The following is a 17,708-nucleotide window of genomic DNA, read 5'->3' as shown; positions in this document are numbered from 1 at the left end:
GTGGTAGGCCAATGGAATATTTGAATGCACAATGTTTTGACACTTGAAATATTTAAATGCACAATGTTTTGGCTTTGTGCCTACTAATGAAACTGGTCAATTTCATCTTGACTATTCTTGTTCCAACCCCAAGAAAATGGACTTTACTGTTTATCTTTACTCTGTACAAATGTGTCATTAAAATGATTATGTACAATTTCTGTCAGTACACAGGAAGAACTGTGAAAACAGTGTTTCATTGAATCATTAGATCTAGAATCAAGATACTATTTCCCCCCACTATTCCTGACTCTCTGACTCATCCTTAAACTATTATAGGACTTGTTGATTGTCTTAAAATCTTTGACTAATCAGGCACCACATGATGAACATTTGGCAACATATCATATGGAGCTGTTTATTTGGAAAATAGGTAAAAGTTGTTAAGATTTAATTTAAGATATAAGAATCTTATCACAAATCTGAATGAATGTGTGTTGGATGTTCCTTGTCCTGAAAGTGAAAACTTTGTTGTTTAAAATTTGTATATATTTGAGTACAGAATATGGAAAGTTACACATAAATATTTGTATCCACAAAGTTCTGTGGGTTTAATCAGTGTTTGAAATAATTTAAAAACCTAACAAGACAGTTGGACGGGTGGCTCATAAATGGTTGCCTGCCCATCTTCAAAGTTACCTGCCCCCATTGAGATATTATAAGAATTGAAAAATCATGAAAAATAAGACTAGAATCATGTCTTGATTCAGTTGAAATAATGCAAACAACTACTGGAGAATCTGCAAGGAGTTGTGATAAAACTGAATATGTAAGTAGTCTTTAAATTATTTACCAGTCAGTCGGGCAGTTGGAAGAAAATTTCATGCAGCCTGACTGAAAAGTTACCAGCCACTGGCAGTTATTTTGGACACTGGTTAATCCGTCAACTTAACTTAAAAATAGTCTGCTAAAAACAAAAACAGGTGAGACTTATTGAATTGTCTTTTTCATTCAACAGTTATAGATAATGTTGATTATGTTTTGAGCTTGTTATCCTCCGTCCACAAAGTCCATTCAATATTTCTTGATCAAACTTGGCACAGATATCAGTCTAGCCATGTACTAATGCCTTTTGCTATTTAGGAACTTTTGTAATTTTAAGATTGTTTCTGATTTTCATGACAACAAATTACCATAAATAAGCCATTTATAAACCATGTGTATTTCCTAGAGGTGGGACGATAAATCGGTCCCCGAATACATTGATCTTTTTTAATTTCTGATTCTTGAATCGATTCAAAATCCTTACATAGCGATTCAGTAAAACGATTCATGCTTATCAAGTTTAACATGCTTAAAATATTTCTATGTTAATGGTGTTAGTTTTGTACCGTTTACGTGTTCCATTTCAATTTATCGTTTTTGATTGATAGATTATAAAAAATTATACTCTATTTCCCCCTATGTTATTGAGACACACTTCGACAACGGGTCAACATCGAATATGTCAAAGAGTAAAATAAGGACTTTTCTTGCAAATCTTTAAATATAGTATACAAAGAAATAAGTCAACAAAAATATATCTAAAAGTTGTCAAACTTGCGGCTAAGTTATTATTTCCATCTTTTCGTGCGATCACGTGTAATGTATATCAAATGACGTCTCGGGTTTTGTCGCCTCAAATTCTCAGCTCTGACACGATGTTTAATGCAAAAATATATGCCTGAACAATCTTAGTCACAGTTCGTAACCTAGCCTGATACATCCACGAAGCTCCATATTTTTAATGTAGATCGTGATATCCTGCTTAAAACGTTCAAAATAGCACGATTTAACAAAAATCTTTCGTCAAAATCTGAAATTTGCTGTATAGATGTAATTTGATTGGCTGCCGTTGGTCATGTGCTCAAATTTGACCAATCCCGAACATTGTAGCAGATTTCAGCAAGAAAGCGTCATTAGAAACCAATTTTTATCCAATGAAAAGACTCTAGGGCGATGTTATGAGCGTATAGATGAAAGAATAAGCTTTCTAGCAATGTGTCATATGCCAGTCTTTGACGAACGTTGTGTTATTCATACGAAGCCTCGAAAACGGGGTTATTTCTTCATGTTAATGAGTGGACAGTCGCCGTTATCGGGAAATGGGTGATGACAGATACTATTTATAATTCTTTTTAAAATGCTTTTCCAATTACATAAACAATGAAAATAAAAAAGAAATAGATAGATTCAAAGTGGGTTTTCACACTTCTTTGGCCCTAAATGTGAATGTTATGGATGTGTTAGCTAACTTGTTTTTATTTAAATAATTTATCAACTTAATTACCGTATTGGACATAATAAGCACCCAGGGCACTCTCAAAATTAGAAATAGGGGGCTCTTATTAGAATATCATTTTGGTGAAGTTTCGTAAATTTCGTGGTTTATGCTGACAGACTGAAATGTTTATGTACGACAAATATTTGTTTCCAGAATTTAATTGCCCAGAAATTAAGGGTGCATATAACACACGAGTACGTATTATACGCTGATAAATAAATCTTGTGTACATTGATCAAACGGAAGGGGTACTAACTGGGATTGTTCAGTAGCCAATATATTAGCAAATATCAGCGAGGGCGCTTATCAGAGAGGGGTGCATATTACGTCAAATACGGTAAGTTGTAAATGCATCATTCAAATAATGTGATAAACATAAACAATAGGATCAGACCTTTCAAACTGTGTGACACATATAGTAGCAAAGATGTTTTACAAGCAGATATTTTCTTTGATAAATGTTGGCTTCATCTATCACACAAGAGTCTCTGGGATCTGGGTGTCACAGCAGTAAACACTTCTGGTTGACTGGTGCTGAAAGAGTGAAGTAGTACCTGAAGTCATGTCATAAGTGCTGTTCTGCCTAGTAATACAAATTTGTTAGTTTTGAATGAGTGTTTAGGGGGTGGGGGGGGTGTTCATATGTCTTGCTGTTGATAGTAATCGATTTTTCAAGGAGCTTTCAAGAGCAAATTGATACATCTTGACAGATTTCTTCTCTTTCTTGCCATATCAAAATTAAGTTGGAATTAGAACAAATTTCTCCCAAACTAGCATATATTGTAATGAAATGTATGAGATCCCAACATGAAATTGCTACAACATGGAGGGAGGTTGGAGCTGACAGTTATTGTGAATATTGTGTGGATGATAACTCGTTCAATGTACTCCATACACTCCCCATGTGTTCAAGGTGGTGTCATGACACTGGCATTATGTTTGATAACACTGTAATGGATTCCTGCTGCTGGTCCTAATTTTCAATTTCTTCTGTAGCTGAGCAAATGTAAGAAAGAGCCATCCTGATTGGCAGACTCCAGTTGAAAGCACATCTGTAAAGTTTAACCAAGAGAGACCTTCCACTTTCCCATAATTGTTTATGTCCCATGTGTTACCTGTCAGTCAGTCAACAGTCTACCTAATTATGTCTTGCACATCTCCTGCAGTATGCTGTGTGGCTAGCTAACTGTAGGTTTCATGAGGACACTTGTGAGTCTGTGTGTTGCTTTCAATAAAATTTTGATAAAATCTCACCCAGCAGTGGGAGTGTGTGTTACTTTACGAGCACTTGATTAGTTGAAATTAAACTTGGTGACAGATGTTACTCTTTGGAAACCAAAGAAAATAATTTTTGAATAGTGCAGGTATCCTTTGAATGAATATGTTCATTTTTGCAGTTTATCTCTTCTTCGATTTCTTTTCTTCTTCAGATTTGAGATTTATAGAAACAGAAGCTGACCTATGAGTTTGCAAATTGTGTTTATCACATGCTGATGAATTCCCCATGTTTCCATTGCTTGTTTGAGCATACTGAAAGTATTGTTTCAGATGCTGTCAAGGATATTCTGTGAAGCTGATCTATCATTCATTTTGAACATGATACAAACTGATAAGATGGAGAAATGCACTCTTTCAATGTGACTTAACTGTTTGAATGTTCTTGTTTGTATTCCTAAGTAATCTTTTTAATTGTTCTGAAATAGTGCAGTGTTGCCACTAGGGATAAGAGTTCTGGAAATATTGGTGAAAAAGGGCTTTTTGGTCATGCTTTATGAATTTTGAACTCCTCAGTAAGGCAAGATATAAATAATGTGGCCTCGCAGTGAATTGTTCATGAGACAAGGGAAGTAACTCTTCTCACCATCATGTCCCCAAGCCATGATTCTCATAGTGACCAGCTATTCTGGTTGTGCATTATCCTAAAGATCTTATTGCCTTGATTGCTGATATTATTGATCAGGTTAATAATAATTTTGAGCATTTAAAGATTTGCAAACTATCAATTATCATGTTTACATTTGCTGCAGTACCTTGTTGAAGACAAATTTTTATATATGAATCCTCATAAACATTTTAACATTATATATATATATATTTGTGTTGTTGCAGAGTATTGATGTCCACTAACCAGCCCGTATGACTGAGGTGTACATAGGCCAAGTTCCGTCCCCCCTCGGTATGGAGCCCCCCCACAAGCTGGATGTGAAGCGGTCCATCTCCCCGGACCTGGACACAGGCCTGGAGGTTTGTACATCCCGGGCTGCTCAGACATTACCTTTTCTCTCTAAATAATTTGCATGATATCCATCGAGCTGTGGGAAATGTGGGTAGATTGTCTGATATTAACTCTTTCAACATCAGTCAACCAGAAGCTCCTCCTGCTATGACACCGAGTTCCCAGAGACTCTGGGGGTGATCCATGAAGCCTACAATTATCAAGGAAAATATCAGTTTGAAAAACATCGCTTGCTGCTACATGCCATTCAGCAGTAGAAAAGTCTAATCCTACTGTTCATAAATGTGAAAGTTATATTTATCACATTATTTGAGTAATGCATTTATAACTTAATAAGGCTTGTTTCATTAGATCAAGATCCAAGGAAGTGAAAAATATGGGGATTTTTAAGTATTTGTAAGATTTAATAATATCCATTTACCTATTTCTCTTTTATTTTCAATGCGCAAGTAATCAGAAAATGATGCTAAAAATAATTTTAAATATGTAACTATTATCACATATTTCCCAATATTAGTGGCTTTCTTTTCTTAGCAACATGGCAGGGTTTGTACAGACTTGAAAAAGCCTAGAATTTTAAGGTCCATTTTAAATAGTGTCAACGTTGAACAGCCTTGGAAATCACCAAAATACCTTGAAAGGACTTGAATTTGTAAAAAATGACATATACTTGTTAATCAAAGTATTAAAGCACACAAAAATATGTACCAAAGATATTTAAGTCCTGTGAAGACCTGGGTTAGAATAGGTCGTCAGCAACCCATGCTTTTCATGAGAGGCGACAAAGCTTGTCTCAAGAGGTGACTAACGGGGTTGGATGTTCAGGCTCGCTGAGTTGTTTGATACTCCGTGGATCGATGCTCATGATGTCTATGACTGGATTGTCTGGTCTGGATTATTTACAGACTGGTGTCATAATTATAGCTGGAATATTGCTGAGTACTGTGTTAAACAACAAGTGGGTGAAAAAGTAAGCTTGGTGGAAAATATGTAATGGTCATATTGCAGTTTAGGTCTTACTACTAATATATAGTATGCTGGATTTATTAAAATATTGTCAGACTAAGGCTAATGACCCAACAAAAAAAAGGCCCTGAAATGACAGTTGGCTGCCTTGAAAAGCCTTGAAAAGGACTTGAATTATAGTGTTCCATATCTGTATAAACCTTGCATGAGAACATATCGGTAAATACCTCTGTTTTTGAAACTGTTTGAATGACACATGCAAAGATTCGTTCAATGTTTTGTTATCGTTATAAAGCTCTGAACATCAACAATATTACAGTAACCTCACCAGGAGTATTTTCATAGATTTTATTGTGTCATTCTGAACATTTTAAGCTTAAAATCACAACCTACGGTTTTAAATTGTCATTTAACTTACGTTTCATGATCATACGAAAAGATTGAAACTGTAACTTTTCATAAAGTACTTTGTCATACAGTAAGTTACTTTGTCATCAAAGTACTTTGTCATACAGTAAGTTACTTTGTCATCATAAGGTTCTTTGTCATACAGTAAGTCACTTTGTCATACAGTAAGTTACTTTGTCATCATAAAGTACTTTGTCATACAGTAAGTTACTTTGTCATCATAAAGTACTTTGTCATACAGTAAGTTACTTTGTCATCATAAAGTACTTTGTCATACAGTAAGTTACTTTGTCATCTTAAGGTTCTTTGTCATACAGTAAGTTACTTTGTCATCATAAAGTTCTTTGTCATACAGTAAGTTACTTTGTCATCATAAAGTACTTTGTCATACAGTAAGTTACTTTGTCATCATAAAGTACTTTGTCATACAGTAAGTTATTTTGTCATCATGAAGTACTTTGTCATACAGTAAGTTACTTTGTCATCATAAGGTTCTTTGTCATACAGTAAGTTACTTTGTCGAGCAGTAAGTTACTTTGTCATCATAAAGTACTTTGTCATACAGTAAGTTACTTTGTCATCATAAGGTACTTTGTTATACAGTAAATTACTTTGTCATCATAAATTACTTTGTCATACAGTAAGTTACTTTGTCATCATAAGGTACTTTGTTATACAGTAAGTTACTTTGTCATCATAAATTACTTTGTCATCATAAGGTACTTTGTTATACAGAAGGTTTCTTATAAAGATATCAGAATGCTGTTGCAGTAGTGTCTATGAGGTAAAAATGTCCTCAGTAGTCACCTCTATCTGAAAGAACAAATTAAGATTACATTCAAGTTTGATCAACCATTAATTTCCGATGTAATTGTAGAGAAGACAATCCACCAAAAGTTCTCCATTTGCCATGTACAGTGTTGTTAATAACGTTTCCTCTAGTCAGACAAGTAGTATGTTGTACAGTGTATGATGCATCAGAATGTTTTAAGGCTAATAAATAATTTTTTTCTTGATTTGTAAGTTACTGACTTTAGTGTTGTTGGACATGAACATGCTAAACTGCGATGTGAACAGCTGTGGCATATGGTGGTGTGACCATCAACTGCATGTGTTGTGAATAAAAGGACAATTAAGGGGAGATGACTGGGGTTGGCCTATCGTCCCTGTCCCCCACTGCCAGTCCACACAAGGTAGGTGCTCACTGGCAGGGCAGGAAGGATTTTAAGCACTGCAGCTGTCTGGATTGATGAGTGACTTCAATAAATACTGGCGATTCACAATCTTTGCTGGTAATTACTTTTTCAGAAAGTAGAAATGAAGCAAAAGATGATGGGTCTGTGTTGCCTGTTGTTCTTGAACTAGTTGTTGTGTGAGATGGGGCATTGCTCTATTAATCACCTGTTATGAAAGAGGGAGTAGTTTGTTCACAGTCATAGCATCAATGACGATGTTAAGGTCAAGCTTTTTTCATAACATGCTATGAAAAAGGTCACCCACTCTTTCTTGTAATGAGGTAAACATTGTTCAAAGTTACCGAAAATACAAGAAAATGTCTTCATATTAATAGCATGAACAAGTGAAATATCAAAAAGGGAGGAGGATGTATTGCAGTAAAGAAGCTGGACGAATCTACTGGCACATGTCTGATGGGAATTATTCCACTGCTTATTATGTCAGTTTCCCTCTCCTGTGCTCCACTGGAAGAGGATGTTGAACAAATGAAGTGTTATTAATGTTGGAGTTTTATAGCGTTTGACACCGTTTGTTGGAATGTATAATGTGTTCTCAGTGAGGTGGGGCTAGGCTGGTGCAGGACCAGCTATCTGGGGCTCCCTGGTAAACGGCCTGTGGTTATCAGTGTTTATGTTGACAGTTCAGACAACAAGCCTTTCATGTCAAAAAGTTCACTTTTTGAATAATGATGAGAAAATTGTCCTAAATTTTATTTATTTACCATTAGAGGGTGTGTAAATGCTGATTGGGCTGTAATCTTGCACATAGCATTTCCCTGATAATGCTTCATATCAGATGGTAGGACATTAGTTATCTTGATTTACTTTTGTCAGTGAAGCATAAATTGATTAATACAGTTACATTTTGTCTGATGCTCACTGCTAATAGCCGTGTTTTATCGTATTTGCCATGCGTGCAAAGAAAAACGGTAAAGAAGTGATACAACTCAACTAGAAATGAAATTAGTGTGGAACAATTTGATTATCAAAATCCGGATGTTTCATGGATGAGAATCATAATGGTTTTAAACTTCATTTCACAGAAGTCGATGAGCAGTTTATCAAATTTCCATCTGATAATTGTTGTCATTTAAACCGAGGAAGGAAATTATTTTTTTGTAGGTTCTAGTAGAGACGTTCAAATCTATCCCATGGTTGGTGAATTCAGGTCCACTCTACCATGATAAGAAGCTATAACTCAAGTGGAGTGTCACTTCCAAAGATAGTACGTAATTGTTGCAGAGTAAAGTCCCTGTCCATTTGTTTAGAAGTTATTTATGGCGAGACATACTTGGAATTATTTTATTTGTTCCGTTGCATCCTAAGTGAACCTTAAATAAAGGTCAGAACATGATCTTGGGTCTCCTGATAGATTAGGTTTATATAGGACCACCGTATCAGCTGTTTCATCTACAGGCGTGATTAAAAATTGAAACGTCATTGTGCAACAGCTTCCCTGTTCTTGTGATCTTATCTCTCCTATGTGTGGTGGTGCTGCTTCAGCCAGGCCTCACTTGCTTTACCAGCAACACAAGTAAAAATAGTAATACTGCTGGTCTTAGAATGTTCATGTTATCGTTAAAAAAAATGTGTGGTGTTTTAATCTGTCCACTTGATCTTGAACAACTTGACTGACAGTGGTCTGCAGCAGTATGCTTCTTCATATCGGACACATGTTTTTAGGGTAATACTTATATTATGCTGTATGAAATGAGAATTTTGTATTGGAATGATAATTGTGACATTTACAGTTCAGTCATGGCCAACAAGTGATGCTTCAGGAATTCGGTAGATGATAAATTGAAAATAAAGAAAAAACATTTTGTTGTATCCAGCTAAAATCATTGAAATATTTGCTCTCTGATATATTGTCCTCCTAATGTTCTGACATGGTACTCAATATTTCCTGTTTGATAACTTCTGCTTTCTTGGCCTTGTTTAACCATGATGTGTATTTGGCTCTATTGGAGACGAGTGCCAAGTTGTAGGAGTAAAATCCCCTGTCTGTTTCCAAGCATAGCATGACTACCCCAATACATACACATCTACCTGTTCTTCTCTCTTGATTGGCTCCATGCTTTCATTCACAAAATTGTTTCAAGTGATAAGTGGATGATCTCCATATGTCAAAATGTGGGGAGTTTTCAAACACTTCTTTTTTTAAGTGGCATCCAGTGCATGTCATTATCCTATATTTTAAGGGAGAAATTCAGTCTTCGACAACATGTTTCTTGTGTAATGTTTACAATGCAATGCTTTTCACTGAAATGCCATATGCATAAAACTTATGTGATTGAATGAAAGTAATTGTTTTTCTTGGCATGAACTGAGTGGTTTTTAACATTTCAAGAAAGAAAGCATGGACATAATCAGGTGCATAGACTCACATGTGAACATCTGCCATTGATCAGCTGAATTGTTATGGATATGAATATGGGTAACGGAATGAGCTGGTTCCTTGCCCAATAACACTGACAGATATGTGCAGAAGTAGGAACTGAATGGTAAGAAGTTGGCCAATCTCACTTGCATCAATAAGATGAGTTGTTGTCTCCCAGCACACTCTGAAGCTGGCTTGTAATTTAGAACATGTTTGATGAAGTGTAACTTAGTGACTACTACCAGGATGCGTTCTATTTTCAGTAAATGTAATGTGAAACACATTAATGTTTTACAAAGATGACATTGTCACCATGTATAGCTATGGCATCAATCTAAACATTTCGTCACAAAGTGAGTGGAGCTCCAAACATAGGACATGGATAGCTGTGACATCCCCTTTGTAAACAATGCATTTCTATATGTCTCAGTCTCTTTATGAAGTCAGTTATCCGCCTTTGGCAGTTCACAATTCTAATCTAGGATGTTATGGTAACTGAAGTCCAGAAATCAATCCTCTGTCTATGTTAGTGGTCAGGTTATATGGTAGAGCAAAGCAGTCCTGCAGGCTGTGTTCTTGGTAGCTAAGGCCCATTTTCTGTGACTATATTATTTCAGAATTTATTTTGTTGATGTGGATTGAATACCTTTTTTTGGACGAGTTGGAATGAAAATGATGAAGACACTTCACTGACAACTCATATCATACAAACATATTTTTCTATGTTTGAAGAGCCAGGAAGGAATTCCATGTTTTCCTATTCTTCCACCATGCAGACAAGCCTGCATTGAATAAAGCAGTTCCAGCACACGTGGAGCCCGAACTGCAGCACTGAACTGCACACGGCAGTACACAAATGAATGTGTTACTATTTATGATATGCACCAGCTCAAATTCTGTTATGACTGTATCTGCAGGCAGATCTGTGCCTTGTTGACACACTATCTACAATCTACAGAAGCTAGCTTGTCTGTCTCGCTCTGATTTATTAAGGATATTAGCTTACTTTGCTGCATATAATTGTAATTAGTAAGTCAAAGAAGACATACACAATGATGCACTTTCCTCCAGAAAATGTCCTAGTTTTTTTGGTGAATGAAGACAATTGAAATCAGAATCAGACAGATTTATTACCAAAGCATTCTAAATGTTGTTAAAATATAAGGTTGCATGTAAAAAAATACAATTATAATTTAATATGGCTGGATACGTAACTTTTTAATAATATTGATGAAAAAGAGTGAATTGTTTTGTTTCTGGTTGATGTAGAATATTTATTTGTTGGTGCAATCTAGGTCTCCTTTAGAGTAAGGGATATGGTAGAGGTCTTGAAAGCTGGGATGACACTTGGACTACCCGCACAATTAGCTTGAAAGGCAGCGATGTTGAGGTAGGGTGTAGGATTGCATCAAGTGGGAATACCAATACCCCTCTTTTCTTCCACTTCCATCTGCCCTCCACTTGCATTGTCTTAGTTGGAGGAAATGTGACAGAGAAAATCTGCTTATGGAGATTATTTTCCTCACGTCCCCCACCTTGTAATGTCTCCATTGCCATGTGCAAAACTAAACTAGTAAGAGGCCGGGCATCAGTTGTAAGACTTTCAGCACTGGTTACTGACATGCTGCTCTCACTATAGCTGGAATACTCGCTCCTCATACAGTATTCTCACATTGGAAGTCGTTTTCTTTCTGCTGAAAAACCTGCTACATGCTATACATAATTCAGATATTCCCACATGGAAATTACCTGTGAAAGATTCAATGGGTAAGTTCTGAATAAGTGGTTATGTATGTTCTATCAGCATGAGTTGTTCTCTCTATTACACTCATGTGTTTCTAATGTGCTTAATGAAATGAGTGTTTTCTTTGCTATATTTCTGCTAGAATAACAAGGACTCTACTTTAATGCTGTCATAAAAAGCCCCTTCTGATGTGTAGGTATTCGATTGAAATCAAGACTTCATGGGATAGGAAATCAAATGGTTTGGATATTTCAGCTTTTCACACAGTTGATAAAATTCTGATAAGTGTGTCACGACTTTGGTAAATGATCGAAGTGATGAGCGGTATTCTTTGCCCTATCTCGGGATTGATCACTTTGTTCCATCTACCAAAACGAAGACACAGTCTTCAACAAAGACTGCACGCTTCAATTGTTTTGTAATCAATATTTGAAGTCAAATAGTATACAGATATCTGGGGATGTGTATTGTTCTCCAGAGAGATAGGATCATCTCAGTGTTAAATGCTGTTCAGGGGATTATGCCTGACAATATTTAGAATGGGAATTTGTCAGGACATCAACATTCTCACACATTTAACCCTATTTTTATGGTGTATTTATCTTTGTGAAAATGTTGCAAATGGTTCCTTTGTGCTTTTTTTTCCTTTTCTGAATGTATTTACAATGAATATATTTAAATAAATCATGATAGCAATTAATGAAAACATAGCAATAATCAATTTGGTATTGTAAGAAGATGTATAACAAATATATGGAATTAGGTAAAAACAATTTGCAAGATTTTGTTAATATTATGAGATATGATGTAATTCTTAATTGCAAAATTATGTATTTGTCATAGAAAAGTAAATGAGACAGTTATCACCCTATCAATAGGAAATTATGATTTCTGTTTACAATTTACTTATTTACAAATTATTATGTAGACATCTATGTTCATTTAACTAAATATTCAGCTACCAATCAATATTGTTGATATTCCTGTACATCAATATTATCTTACAGAAATAATGAAAATGTGTGTTGTGTAATATGTGTGAATACAAGCCAACAGTATTTCCTTGTATTTAAATATTTGTGAAGGCAAATGTTTGGGCCAATCTGTTTTCCTCCTTGCACTCCTTATCTCATCTAAATCTGGCTTGAAGGTTTACTTAACCCCCTACCTCTAATCTGATAAAAGTGTCATAGATGTAAGTAAAGTGTAAATATTTGTTAAGTACTTGTAGACAAAAATCACTGCAAAATACCAGTGGTCTCTGGCTAACTTGACTGACGATGTTTTGTTCCAGTTTGAAAGGAAATATAAATTTATTTCATTTATTTAGTTTCTGTGTTAATTTCTTCATCTATTTAGAGATGTTATTTATTCATTTGTTCAGCAGTGTATTTGTGGAATAATATGTCAGAGCTAGTTTTGTAATATTGTGTGTCCTCTCCTTGATTTTGTTGAAATAAGACTAGGAGGGTTTCTTCTCATTGCTTATGATGTGAAGAGAGGTAACGTGGTGAAGTAGTAGACAAGAGTGCGACTAGCTGACTCAGTCAGGAAACCCTACCCTCCGATGTTGGCCCTTTTACTAGGAGGGTCAGAGCCCCTATAAAATCCCCTGTCATGCTCATCACAAGGAACTTTACCTGTAATGCCTGTCCCAATTCTGTCAATGTTGTCTTTGGGTATTGTCGACTTGGTGGGAGATGAACCCAGATTGTTGGAGAGGTGTAAAACTGGTCTGGGTTCTTGGTAAAGTTTGAGCTTGTCTATTCATACATATTGTGGCCATGCCCCATCATACATACACAGGGATTAATCGCAGGCGGGAAGAGTATGTGTTTATGAGACGACCATGATCGGGAGCTGGCTGCGCAGATTTCCCCATGTTTGTTCATGGACCCTCATTTACATGAAGAGAGCACCCTGACAGCATAGCCGGAATGTTTCCACAATTATGTGCTCCAAACAATGTTGACTGTTCACTGGCATTATAGGTCTTTATCATCCAATTTAGATGCCTGTCAGACTCCCGGCTTTAAATAATTGCCAAATGGATTAATGCTTCTGAATTTGTCCTTTCTTCCTTGAGGTCTTGAGTCACTCCCCAAGCTCTCTCCTTAGTATCTACATAAGCTGGTAGGACTGGCCCACTAAACACTGTTCCTTGGCCAATATGTCCCTGTCCATCCAGCACAGACAATGTGTTATTGTCAAACACTGTATGTGTGAATATTTCTCTCAGACATAGCAGTCCCATATACTGAAAAACATGAAGAACTTTAGAACAGGGCACTCCCTTGTCTCAGTACTGGAATTACATCTCCCCTAGTTCTGCCCATGTGGTAGAAGTGTGTATATATCCATCATTATTGTAGGGAGGGTAATGGTATATCTTGTACCTTCATCATCAGGAGGAGCTAGTACCCTGTATAAGACTGATATAAGTGAACAGAAAGATTAATGTTGATGCACAATTGCAGCCAGGTAATTTCATATTGCAGTTTGTGAAGCATTAAAGAAATGTATTTGTGTACCCTTCCTGACATGTGATAGTTACCCCATGGCTTCATTCGGGTAATGAAGCAGAGAGCCTCATACTTCATCAGAAAGTCACCAAAATAGATCAGTTTGTGCTAATGAAGTATTTCAGATTAATGTAAAAATACAATTAATGAATGAAGGATTTTTTAATCATTTTAAAACTGAACATGATCAGTTTTCATACAATTGACCTGCTTTGAAAGTATGGCTATGTGTGTTATGAGTTGAGGCAATAGAAATTTAGGATTGTCATACCAGTGGCTCCTCCTCAACCTCCTCCTCCTATCCCAAACTCCTCCCAAACTCCTCCCAGTTGTCGTCCTTTCATTTCCGACCTCTACTAACCCAGGTGCTCTCACACTGATTACTAATCAACAATGTATTCTAAATAATTTCAATCTGAGCCAAATGGGAAGTAGAAAATGCCATAATCTTTGTGATAGATGACAATCTAATCAGAACTAATAACAATTAGTGTTGAAAAGATATTTCCTTATTTTTATTTAACACCATGAAAATGAAAAAAAAAATGTTTCTTTTTACGTAAGAAAAACTTGTGTAGGGAGGACATACAAATTTGCTTCTTAGATTGTAAACAAATGTGTTGAATGCAGAATATACAGTGCTCATGCAGTTTCATTAAAGCGCAAATGTAGAAATCATTCTTTATGGTATGTGGAGATTATATTTTGTTAGTTGTTTTGATAAAAGCTGAATATTTTGAATACTTTCAGTCTTGTTTGAAATTATGGAATATTTTTTTAATCATGTTAAGATTACTATGTACCGATGAAAATGAAACTTTTTTTTTTCAATAATTGTAATGTGTATTCTGAAGAGAAAAACAATTTAACATTATGAGTTGCCACGTCAGTTTAATAGTTAAAACTATATGTTGTATGATTCAAGGTATGGTCACAGGAAAAACAAGGCTGTTTATTTCAAGGGTGATATTACTCTTCCAATAAGCCTGAAAAAGCAGATGTTTAATGCATGAACCTGCGAGTCTGTTGAAGATAGATTATTGAAAAAAAAGAGTGTTGTCTTAAATTTTACAGGCATTATTTTTGTGTTGACCCTGATATCACAAACTCGTAGAATTCTGCTTGCAGAGCAATACTAGACAATGTTTATACACCTGTTGGCTCATAGATTGTATACTGGTATGTCGACAATGCTAATTTGGTATATTTTGTGTTTGCACACCAAAGTTCCTCTAGGCTTTAAAAAACATTGTGCATCATCAAAAAACATGCTGGACCTTTGGCGAAAAGCACATTTTACGTATTACATCGTTTTGGTCATCATTTTGCCGCATCAAGGTGTGGCAGAAGGATGAAAGATACATCGTGGGGAAATTGCTTGGAGCACTAATTTGCTGTATTACTGGCGGGAGTCTACCTTTTAGAGATTAACAAAACATTGCCTGCAGATGAAAGTTTGGGGATGTTTGTTTATTTTTGTTTCTGGCGCCACCAGAATTTGGGGTAACTATCATGAGAATCATCAGGGAGGTGACCTAGCAGAAGGTCGGGACCTGAAGGCGGATAAAAATCTTGTAGATCACCAGACTTTTGAGTCCAGTTTGGTCCTGAAGCACCTGCCAATGGGCCAGATAATATTTGGCCAATTTGTCAATGTGATGATGTTGACTGATCGACAGATACCCTGGCCCAACCCTGTTTTCTCATTGTTAAGAAATTGGAGTTAGGAGTCTTATAAAAGGTGGCTTTTTGATGCAGTGGGGAAGGAAGAAATATCTTTAAATCTGATCCACCTTCGTTGACTGATGCAATGAAGATAGTGCAGAGAAAAGCATTTTGTCAGACAAGTTATTTTATCCAAGTGTTTGGGACACAACATCAAAGGCACATAGAAAACATTAAGATTATCTTGAGATTAACACATTTGTTGTTCAAAATTATTTATAATGAGAACTTGAGAGGTTTTTGTCATCTCTTTCAATCAATTTTCCAAAACTTTTCTTTGAACAGTAAGCCATACTTCAGCATGTAATATTCAACTGACTAGATCTTTGTCAATAATTTCTTTCCAATGTTCCAATTTCCATTTGTAAGTCTGTAAGTGACATGTTCTATTTGTATGATATTGTAAATATAGTTTATCTTCATGTTTCCTTAGATGTTCTTAATAAGTGAAATTTAGTCAAGGTGGGTGTCAAGTCATTTGTTTACAGATTTTTAATATAATTATAATAAATTCCTTGCAGATTTTAGTAATACAAGCTTAGAGAATAGTATATAATTTTTAGCTTGTGTGTCATCAGACAATACATATTTTTGGTGTTCATAGAAATTAGAATATCATAGTTAAAAATGTGTATACTTTGAAAGCCATTAGAAATGTATAGAAATTACAGTTGATATTGTGAAAGAGTATCAGAAAGTTGCATCTACGTGAAATGAAATGAAATGAAATGGAAGACACATATCAGTAAGTATAGTAAAGATGATACTTGGCCTGTTATGAGATGCAAATAGAGGAGGAATGGTTTTAATCAGGGATGGATTGAAACATGACTAATTAGTCATGACAATTGGTTTGGCATTTCACTCTGTTAATATTATCTAATGGTTTTAATCAGGGATGGATTGAAACATGACTAGTTAGTCATGACAATTGGTATGGCATTTTACTATTTTGTATGCAGTAAATAATTTGATATCCACTTCATAACATATATGAAAGAAAACCAAGAGGCACTGATAAGTGAAATAGCTGTCACTCGTTCACTCTCAAATTTTTGTTGTTTAAAATTTAAGATCAAACATGTGCCCCAGGTGTGTGGAAAAGTTAAGCTAAGATCTGATAAAGTTGGGCTTCAAAATTTCATGACAGATAACAACTAACAAGACAATGGCTTTGCAACTTCAACATATCAAATTAAATTCTCCATTTCACCAACCTATCTCTCTGACAAAAGGTTTGATGTTCCTGCACAGAAATCTTGTCAAATCATATCATCCATGGTTAAGAAGTAAATGTTTGATGCACTTGTAGGCTTCAGGGGAGAAGTATTATTGGACCGATAAGGTTATTCTAAATACTTTGGGTTAAACATGAAGATCTGGTAATTGAGTCAGTTTGATGAGAGATGTTGATTTGGTTTGTTATCAGTAGGATTTTGTGGACAGTGTAGTCACAGTATACTCTTTACGTGAGTAGGCAGTAGTGTGCTAACACTATCTTCTTCACAGCAGGCCAAAATGAATTCACACAGTATTCAGAGTCAGCCATGTGCACAGGATTGTCAAGGGAGATAACTTTGATGAGAAAGGTGATAACTCTGTTTGCATGATCGTTGAGAAAAAAATGAAATGCAACTTAAATTGTGTGTAAAGTTTTTTTTGTCCAAATTATGTTAATCTATGTGCAGTCAGAGGGTATATACTTTTTATGAGATGTAGGTATTTCCTTAAGGTGGAATTTGAATGTGATTGTACAATTATTAAGACAGATTGAGGGTACTAAAGCAGTTCAAGGGATAAAATACTGGCATATATGTAGGCATGGAAAGTGACTGAAAGGGTCAGGTTCCCTGGCCAAGTATAAACACAACTGCCCTAATTCTTACACATTCATGCTCAGATAGTGAAATTTTTAGATTATTTGTTGAACATCGGGTACATCAACACACAGCTAGTGAAATTTCTATAAGGTTGTTGAATTAAAAACACTTCAAAGAAGTCGGCACTAGAGCAGCAGAGCCGTGTTTAAAGGTCCTGATAGTGAACCATGTATTTACTTTTGTCATTCAATTAAATCAAATCTTTGCTTCCCCAGGTACCTGTCTATTGTATGTGACATGATCCACAGTGGCGGAACATTTCGGCCGCAATGGGCGCGTGATGGATCGTGTTTTAGAGGACGAGGGATGT

At 35.7% G+C, this 17,708-nt stretch overlaps 1 protein-coding gene across 7 annotated transcripts in view; it reads left to right on the top strand.

The window, feature by feature from the left end:
* The window catches only part of LOC139478416 (protein phosphatase EYA1-like), a 143,033-nt gene that overhangs the window by 36,901 nt on the left and 88,424 nt on the right, over window positions 1-17,708 (top strand). For all 7 annotated transcript variants that reach the window (XM_071260867.1, XM_071260868.1, XM_071260870.1 and 4 more), the window contains exon 2: window positions 4,412-4,546. In XM_071260867.1, coding sequence (XP_071116968.1) covers window positions 4,439-4,546 — 108 coding nt within the window. In that variant the 5' untranslated portion in view covers window positions 4,412-4,438. The remainder of the gene's footprint in view (window positions 1-4,411; window positions 4,547-17,708) is intronic.

Source organism: Haliotis cracherodii, unplaced genomic scaffold (genome assembly GCF_022045235.1).
Source record: "Haliotis cracherodii isolate W230 unplaced genomic scaffold, xgHalCrac1.p SCAF_4, whole genome shotgun sequence".
Classification (NCBI taxonomy): Eukaryota; Metazoa; Mollusca; class Gastropoda; order Lepetellida; family Haliotidae; genus Haliotis; species Haliotis cracherodii.
Note: the sequence above shows the minus strand (reverse complement) of the source record. Positions and strands in the feature narration are given on the sequence as shown.